The sequence below is a fragment of the Curcuma longa genome, chromosome 1 (genome assembly GCF_044706935.1).
Source record: "Curcuma longa cultivar G26 ecotype Majalengka, Jawa Barat chromosome 1, ITB_CL_G26_1.1, whole genome shotgun sequence".
Classification (NCBI taxonomy): domain Eukaryota; kingdom Viridiplantae; phylum Streptophyta; class Magnoliopsida; order Zingiberales; family Zingiberaceae; genus Curcuma; species Curcuma longa.
The window spans coordinates 10,066,228-10,076,147 of record NC_133861.1 but is presented as its reverse complement, the minus strand read 5'-3'; the positions used below and the strand labels follow the sequence as shown (position 1 = coordinate 10,076,147).

The 9,920-nt window shown below is 30.6% G+C and overlaps 1 protein-coding gene across 1 annotated transcript; it reads right to left on the bottom strand.

Annotated features, from left to right (window-relative positions):
* Window positions 1-157: 157 nt before the first annotated feature.
* LOC141818817 (basic helix-loop-helix protein 80-like) lies at window positions 158-1,540 on the bottom strand. The gene is made up of 7 exons (XM_074706276.1): window positions 1,301-1,540; window positions 1,052-1,225; window positions 873-938; window positions 723-791; window positions 564-641; window positions 370-471; window positions 158-241 (listed from the first exon to the last, which is right to left on the bottom strand). Exons 1-7 carry the CDS (start codon window positions 1,538-1,540, stop codon window positions 158-160), a joined length of 813 nt encoding a protein of 270 aa, XP_074562377.1.
* Window positions 1,541-9,920: the final 8,380 nt, after the last annotated feature.

Below are 9,920 nucleotides of genomic sequence, written 5' to 3'. Positions count from 1 at the left end.
ATCAGATCACTTCTTGATTTCACAAGCCATTTATTTATCATATATATCTGTGTCCTCCCCTCATAAAAGGGGTTTGATACACAAACTCCAGGAAGAGTGATACATGCGAAAAATAAAGAACAAAAACATTCAAACCCTGCTTTTGAGGTAACATTTTCTAATTAATTAAGTTATTAAACTCCTCGTGATTTGGAGATCCTTGTGTCTGGTTTAGCACTTGCATCAGCAGGCTGATACCGTCCTCATCCTGCCAGAGTCATTGACAATATATGATTATTAATCATGCAGTTTGTCATACAAATGCATTTTGTAATGTTGTAAAGTGCTTCTTCATCATAAATGAGCTTGTGGGGAAATTAAAAGCCCGACCTGAGACGGCAACAAGGTGGGCCCATGCTCTGACGTTAAAAGACAAGGCTCCAAACACTGCTCCATCATTTGGTAATCATTTGGCACCGTCGCTGGCATTACCTGAAGAATGCAAGCTATTATATATGATTCAAGCTGCATTATTTATACAACTCAAGAATTTCTAAAAATTTACAGGTATGAATTTTCGCTACCTCTGCTTGATCCATGGGGTTATCAAGGTCGATGCCAGTTAATAATGAACTCATGGAAACAAGCTTCATGGAGAGAATCTGAAGTTGTTTAGGTCATAGTGGATGTTAGAGTACATATAAGATAGCGCTATATATGAATAGATTCGTGGCCTTGTTTACCTCAATCTGATTCTGTAAGCATTGCACGTAGTTGATAATCTCCTCCAAGATCAGCTGTTTTCCTTTTATCTATTGAACATCACCATAAATTTTAATCCGAAAATCTGCATTCAGCAGAAATGGAACTTCACATGGATGCCTAGCTCTTACCTTGTCACAACCAGGAACGAGGCTTTGCAAAATCTTCATTTTTTCACTTATCTTCTCCCTTCTTACCTGAACAGATTTTAAGATATAGGGTCGAGCAGAGTTCTGAATGATTAATATTCTAATCCGCGAAGATAAATAAGCATATACGAATATAGATGTAGATTATATTGATTAATTACCCTTTCTGCGAGGCTGTGGCTATCAGTTGCTTCCCCTCTCTTGGCTCTCACATGAATAACTCCTTTAGGGGGCTCCTCAAATTTCACTCTTTTGGCCTCTTTTTCCTTCTGTGCTCCTCCATTAACTCCTCTCTTGCTCCTTAATTTCTCACTACTCTGGCTTTCCTTTTCTTCCTGACAAATTAAACCGAGAAATCAAACACAAGAGAAAGCATAAATTCCTTGAAATGCACATCTATATTTGCTTACCTTGCATGGCTTAGCAGTGATGGAGCTTCCATTTTGTGAAGCCCCTGAGATATCAACTTGCATTGACACTGAACTCTTGATATCGGAACTCGCACCGGCTTCAGTCGCTGCGAAATAAGCAACCTGTGGCCGGGCTCCAAGAGAGAAATAGTAATTAAAACAGTCCGAAAAACTATTTGCAGCATCTCCATAATGCTGCCGACCTGTCGAATCCACAATGGTATCAGGAAACGATGCCATGCTAATAATTGATCAGAAGATATCAAATTGCAGCAGGAGGAGGAAGAGGAGGAGAGATGGAGCTGGCCTTGGTGAAGGTGCTGTGTGCTGCAGAATTTATACCAGCTTTCTTTTCACTTCGGTGCATGTGTCCTTAAACACTTTGACCCGTCTTTTCAAATTTCAGTGCCCTGGTCTACTATCCTTCTCTCTCTTCTCTTTCTGTCTTTTAGCTCATGGTATCGTAGATTATACTCCCGACATATAATTAAGTTAATTAGGATGGAATAAATTTATTCAAATAGGTAAAGATTGAATTTTGATAAAATCGAAGTAATATCTTTTTTTTATTATAATTAATTGTAATTGTTTAATTTATTTTTTTACATGTAATTTCTCAATTTACCTCTTCATAAATAGTCGTAAGACTGATCATGTGAGATCGTTTAGGATGGTAAATTTTACATTTTACTGAAATGAATGGTATATTATATGTTCCTACCACGTAGTCGAATTGATACTCAAATAATAAATTTATAATAATAAAATAAAATTTGAATTTTCACAGATAAATATCTTGAGAAATTAATTCCTCCTTACATTATTCAGTATCATAATTTATCTCTATTTTATAAGATCTTGGATGGACAATGAACCGGTCATCCCTAGGGATTGAGTCCATGAGACTAACTGGAATTTATCATTTTTTTTTATGGACAATGAAAAGGCACTGGCCAGATAAACGTTATCATCTTTTACAGTAACAAAAGATTGTAGATTATACAAGATTATACAAATAAGAACATCTAGCTGGTCGTGTTTAGACACGGAGAGTGATTGCTTTATAAGTTTGAAGAAAATAGGTTAGTTTCAAGTGATTTTATGCCTTCCTTGGTTTGAATTTCAAGGATAATTATTTTTTCATATATTTATTTTGTAGGTAATCAGTGTCTATTATCATACACTTCAATATAAAGGTGAAATTTGTCATCCTAGTGGTTCCATACGATCGCACGATCGATCTTACGACTATCTGTGAAAAAGAAAATCGAGAAGCTATAGTTGACCACGACGAAGGTAACCAAAACAAACAGATTATCATATATATATATATATATATATATATATATATATATATATATATATATATATATATATATATATGTGCATATTTCTGCTTTTAATTTCCTTGGTTATTATTATTTTACATATATTTTGTAGGTTTGCCAATGCTATAGTCACGTTTTTTTCAAGTCATAGTGGCCCCCTACATTTAACATCCATCGCATGATTATATTGTTGGCATGCTTACGGAAGAAAACTTCAAAATTCATATTCTTTAAAATTTTAAAACTAGTAAAATACTTTTAAGATGTTAAACTCTTATTATTTCAGTCTTTAATGAATTATACAATCAATTTAGTTAAAATAATAATTTCTAAAAATATAAAATAATAATAATAATATTTTAACGATGGAATTTATAATTCCGTCGTTAATTAAAGTGACGTCAGCGATCAAAAAAATTGACGACGAACTATTTCTGTCGCTAATCTCGTAATCTCGATTAACGATCGATTAGCGACGGAAACAGTCCGTCGCTATTTCATAATATTTTTGTGATGAATAATAATACTTTATACAGTAGCTATTGACATTGTATAAAGCATCCATGGTAAAATCTCTGTATATGTATGTAGTGCTTATCATACATAGTCTTTATTTAGAATAGATCTGCAAATGCATGAAGCACACAAAATAATTAAATAGTATCGAACATTAATTTACTAGTCCCATTGTAAGCTCTTGCATAGATAATATAAAATGTCACTTGACATGTGTATAATATACAGGAAGAGATCATTTAAGTGCTTTTACTTTGACTCAATTATTAAATCAAGTTTGAACTATATACACTCGACTAAGTTTTGAAATATATATGCTCCTTTTCTTTTCTTTTAAATACGGATGAATAAACTGAATAAATTGATTGAACTGATCAAATTTAAAAATTGAATTTGATTATTTCAAAATTTTAATTATTTTTTTAAAAAATTAGTTAATTCGATTAATTCGGTTCAATTTTAATTTTAAAATTTTTTATTCAATTAAATCGAATAAATCAAATCAATCAAAATAAAAAATAATTTATAAAGTCTTAAGTATAAATTTATAAATTCCTAATTAATTGATAAATTTTTTCTAATATTTACAAACTTTGATTATTTTGATTAATTCGGTTGAAAATTGAATTAATTGATATTTTATCAGTTCAATTTATTCTATTTTTATTTAAAAATTCAATCAATTTGATTAATTTAAAATTTTTTAATTTTAATTAATTTGATTCAATTTTAATCGAACACTCAATCTTACCTTTAAATGCAAGTTTGACCAATGCACACATTTATTATCATGGCCTGTGTAATCTAGGGATATTCAAACTTCAAGTGGTGACGTGGGAAAAACACCAGATTTGTGGGGTGATTTGTAAGAAAAACGAAAAAGAAAAGGTGTACTGCAAGTTTGAGAATGTCCAAAAGAGAGTTTTTTTTTCTCAAAAAGCACATCTGATTTTCATTTTACCCCTTTTGCATTTACTTTCTTATTCTCTTCCCTTTCTCATTTGCCGTAACATTTAACATCTTTTTTTTTATCTTTCATTTGCGTGCAATATCATTCCTCTCTTCTCTTTCTTTTTAAATTAAATTAAATTTTAATTGACATAGATAATCTTCTAAATTATTATTTTTATTTTTAATTTTAAAACATTAATTAAAATTTAAAATAAAATTAATAAAATATTAAAAATATTTTTTCTATTTTTAATATCTAATTATAAAAGAATTTAAAAATAAAATTAATAAAATTAATTTTATTAATAAAAATAATAAAAAAATAGAATAAAACTTACTTTGGTGCTAGTCTTCAAAAAAATAACACCACAACTTAAATACTAACATCGTTGTTCTGCTGGTTTCCAAAGACCAACACCATAGATTTTTAAAAATTTTAAATCATTTTGGGCATTGTTGGGAGGACCCTAAGATAGTAAACGAGAGTTTTTTTGGACTCAGGTTTACTTAATAAATTCATAGGAGTTGGAATGAGTCCGATCGGAGTTCTCTAAGTTTATCAATGGATTTTGATCAAAATTTATTGATAGATATATGGAAACTCAGATTTCTGAAAACTTATAAAGAGATGAAAGATGTGAGTGTGTAGAAGAAAAATATGGTGAGAAATCCTAATCCTGAATCTCCTACACGAAGTTATAGATCCGTGCCAATTGACACAAAATCTGAAACTTTCTAAACCTTTTGAGCAATATTGAAAATCATTTACAATGATAACAGAGAGCATCCTTGGACTCCAGGGCATTGCAAAAATCTACAAGAGTTTGAATGAGTCTGATCAAAACTCTCTAGGTCCATTAATGAATTTTGATAAAAAACAATGATGGATCTAGAGAACTCAGATTTTTGAAAACTTACAATGAGATGAAAGATGTGAGTATATAGAAGGGAGATATTATGAGAAATCTTGATTCTGAGTCTTCTACACGAAGTTATAGGTCTGTGTTAATTTGCACAAAATCTAAAATTTTCTAAATCTTTTGAGCAATTTTAAAAATCATTTACGATGATAACGGAGGACACCCTTGGACCCCAGGACACTACAGAAATCTACAAGAGTTGGAATGAGCTCGATAAGAACTCTATAAGTCCATCAATGTATTTTAACTAAAATTCATTGATGGACTAAAAAATTTAGATTTTTGAAATTATACAATAAGATGGAAGAGATGAGTATGTAGAAGGTATATATGGTGTACAATCCTAATCCTAATACACGTAGACAAAGTTATGTTCACGTAGACTATGGTGCTATTTTCTAAAGACCAGCACCACCGTGATGCTGGTCTTCATAAACCAACACCACAGTGTTTTAAAAGTTATAAATCATTTTGAACACTATTGGGAGGACCTTTAAGTAGTAAAAGAGAGCTTATTTGGATTTAAGTTCACTTAATAAATCCATAAGAGTTGGAATAGATCTAATCAAAGCTCTCTAAGTTCATTAATGAGTATTGATCAAAATCCATTGATGGACTTAAATGACTTAGATTTTTGAAAAGTTGACATATAATTGAAGAGAGTAGTGTAGTGAAGTTATGTATAATTTTGATATCCCTATGATAAGTTATGTGTATATATCAATTGCCTTAAAGTATAAGACCTTGTGATCACCATTGTTAATGACTTCAAATTAATATCTTTGGGCACATATAGACTTCAAGAAACTTTAAAAAACTATAGCACTATGAATCCGATCGGAACTCTCTAAGTCCATCAATAAATTTTAATCAAAATCCATTGATGGACCTAGAAATTTTAAATGTTTGAAAATTTATTATGAAATGGAAGAGGATAGTATAGTGAATGTATTTATGGTGTCTATGAATGATTCTGACATCCCTATGATAAGTTATAGGAAAAACTTAATTTTAAAAATAAGATAATTTTTTTTTAACATTCAAAAAGGCATTAAACGATATCAAAACATGACCCATTACGTTTTACGGGATTCTACCCCAATAACAAATGTAGATCTCTGAATAAACTTTGATTTAGCGCGTAGAATGCCTCATTCTAATACTTGAGTTAAAAGTTATGACCTCTGATAGTAGACATTTGACATATACATATAATTTATTGTAGGAATGTCAAAACTAGACATGGACATCATATATACCTCCTACACACTAACCTCTCCCATCTCATTGCAAGTTTTCAGAAATCCAAATCTTCTAGGTCCATCAATGGATTTCTGTTAAAACCCATTAATGAACTTAGAGAGCAGCGGTATTAGTGTTCGAAAATCAACACCATATTGTGTGATTAGTGATCTGAACCAACACTGTGGTGTTGGTGTTGATTTTCAAAAACCAGCACCACAATCTATGTTGGTTAGCATACGATCATAACGTCGCCTACGTGTATTAAAATCAAGATACCATATCTATATTCTACACACTCCACACTTCCATCTTATTGTAAAATTTTAGAAATCCAAGTCATCTAGGTGAATTGGCACTCCACACTCCATATCCTTCCTTATCATTGTAAATTATTCCCAACATTACTTAAAAGGTTTAAAAAAATTTTAGACTTTGTATTAATTGGCACGAGTCTATAACTTTATGTAGGAGACTCAAGACCAGAATTTCTCACCATATCTCCTTTTTGCACTCTCACATCTTTAATTTCATTATAAGTGTTTAGAAATCTGAGTCTCCTAGATTTATCAATGAATGGACCTTGAAAGTTCCGATTATACTCATTTCAATTCTTATGAATTTATTAGGTCAATTTGAGTCCAAATAAATCCTTATTTACTGTTTTAAGACTCTTTTAATAGTACTCAAAATAATTTAAAACTTTTAAAAAATTATAGTACTTGTTTTCGAAAATCAACACTACAACGATGTTGGTATTTAAACTATGGTATTGATTTCTGAAGACCAATACCAAAATAATTTTTTATTTTATATTATTATTATTACTATTAATAAAGTCAGTTTTATTAATTTTATTTTTTATTCTTTTATAATTACATATTTAAAAATAAAAACATATTTTTAATATTTTTTAAATTTTTATTGAAGTTTTAACAATGAAAATAAATACATTTAGAAGATTATCTATATTAATTTAAATTTAAATTTAATTTAAGAAAAAAAATTTAAGAAAAGAGAAGATATTCAATATTACTCGGAGAGAAAAGAGAAAGGAAAAAAAAATCAATAAGTGTGGATAAAACGGAACCAAATGTGTTTTTTTAGGAAATATAAAACTTCGGTCCATCTTTTGGTTATTTTTAAATTTAAAGTGCGAAAATTTACCGAAAGAAAAAAAAAACGATTGCAAAGGAAGTTAAATCGTTATTTGTGCCATATATACACATGCATATTTTAAAAATAAATGGCCGGTGGGCGGGTGGGTAGATCATATGTTACCCAGCAGGCCAGCACAGATACTATTGTAGATAGGTCATATATCGTTTTCAACTACAGTTATCTCTGGAGTTAAGTCCATTTAAAAATTAAAATATTTCACCGACTTCTGCCGCCGTCGGAGTCGTTTTCCTCGTGTTATAAAACCATTTCAATACCAAACGACTCTTGTTATTTTAAATTTCGACAGCAATTACTATTCTCTAGACATGTTTTATTTTCATTCAATAAAGTATGCGGTTTCTACAACTCGTTGCATTTGAATTTATAATAGTAAAATATTGCGTCCCGCATATGAAAAATGCATTTATGCATCGTTTAATAATTATTATTATATAATAGATAATATAAAATCTATAGAAGGATTTTATTTGGTTTAATCAGAGTGTTAATATTATATACAGACATTGATGGTGTCGTTGGTCTATGGGATTCTCCCCTCCTTTTCCTGATCTAGAACTTCAATGGTATTGTTTCTTAGGTGGATCCGCTCTTGATATCCAACAGATCAAAGCTCATTAATTAGGAGCTGATGTTGCTAGAGTGACTCTTCAATGGTCAAATCAGTGATGGATTGAGGAACGAAGTTCACATGCATGCACGAGAAAGTGAAAGAGTTCGAAGAAGAGAGAGAAGATTAATTTTTCTATAAGAGAAAAAAAATTATACATTCATTTACTTTCAAGGAATCTTATATAGTCGAAGAGGTGGAAGGTCGATATAAACTGTCATGCGAGCCTTAGGCGGACCACGTGGACGACTACAGAGAGAAGTGGCATCTGCTGACCAACGGCATGAGTAAGACATTGTATCAAAGGCGATAATCATTGGATCGTACTTTTAATGTTGTATGGTCGTTAGTCCAATATTACTTTTGATGTAGGCATCTCATTGAGGTTGATTTCGTGTCAAGGATCATTGGAGATTGAGGTTAAAGACAATTAGCTCGGCTAGGGTTCTTCGCTGTTCAAGAACCATGCACTATGGCCGTATGGGCAAAGGAGGTTGGGATCTGATGGAGCCTTATTGTTCCTATTGTTATGGATGACGTCGGCCCGCGTATATGACCAAGATAAGACGACAATCCGATTATATATATATATATATATATATATATATATTTAGAAATTTTATTTTTTATTTGATATATTGAAGATTGACTCGTGCAGTCGTGCTCCACCAGCCCAACGACAACAAATCAATTGCTTCATCACGCAAGAATTAATTGTGACTCAATTCCACTTCACGTTTGTATCTTGTAATCGATATACAAGAAAATTGACAATACATGCACTTAATATCAAACTAATTTCAGAGGGAGGCACCAGGGCACTTCGCTTTAATTTGCGTGGAGTCTTGGGAGATATAAAGATGAGTTATCGTATTCTCGGAAGCCAATTGCTTTGGAAATTTTGCAAGAAAAAGATTGAGACTTGGTGCTCAAACTAATCTCTTTCGATCCGATATACATCATTTCCTGTACAATGGTTTGGCCAAATGTCTTTGAAATGACCACACTAACAGTGGGTTCTAAACGTAAGACTACTCATTGACACGAAAAGGAAAGTTAGTCTATCTCTAAAATTTATCATGTGAAATCCGAACACCTAAATTATTAAATAATAATAATAATAAATTAAAATTATATCATTAGTATATTTATACAAAATACAATAAAATTTTAATCGACTTAAAATATCTCCAATATATACTTCTAAAATGTCGATTTATTTGTATTATAAAATTATTTTATGTTTAACATTGAGACAATCCACGCTAAACATTTCAAACTTCTAGATGTCAAAAATAATGAAAATTATAATTTTTATGTTTAATTGTTAAATATTTTGAATTTGTATGTGTCAAAAATATCTCTTAGTCTTAAATATTATACCTTTTATGTCATTGCAAATTAATTTGTGAATTAAATCACTACACAAAAAAAATAGAGCTTCAAAGATGAAAAAAATGCATAACTGAAAGTTATTTTTCATCTCGAAAATTATAAGTATCTCTGAAACATTTCAAATTGGTAATTTCATACTTTAGATATCCAAAAATATAATTCCAAAATCCCAATCTTGCTAGAAAACTGATATTTAGAAATTAACTGGACACTTTCTAAGAAAAAAAAAACGACAACCAAAAATATTATGGGGCAACATAATTCTACGGCACCTTTTAATTAAAAGAAATTAGAAAATTTTACAATTATAAGAATATTTTATGGCAAAGTATCAAAGCTGAAAACAAAAATGCTGCATTATTTTCGGCATCGTGGCATCATGTGGATCGTATTTGCTAATTAAATTCATTCAACTCAAACATTATCGCATTCAGAATCATGCTTGGAACTTCCACATTAAATTGGGATAGCGCACAACA

Bases quoted from the DNA above. Each gene is read 5' to 3' on its own strand.
- LOC141818817 (XM_074706276.1), bottom strand. From the start codon at position 1,540: ATGGCATCGTTTCCTGATACCATTGTGGATTCGACAGGTCGGCAGCAT. The intron at 472-563 runs GTAGCGAAAATT...TGCATTCTTCAG, and splicing joins ACCCCATGGATCAAGCAGAG to GTAATGCCAGCGACGGTGCC. The intron at 242-369 runs GTCGGGCTTTTA...TGGCAGGATGAG, and splicing joins CCACCTTGTTGCCGTCTCAG to GACGGTATCAGCCTGCTGAT.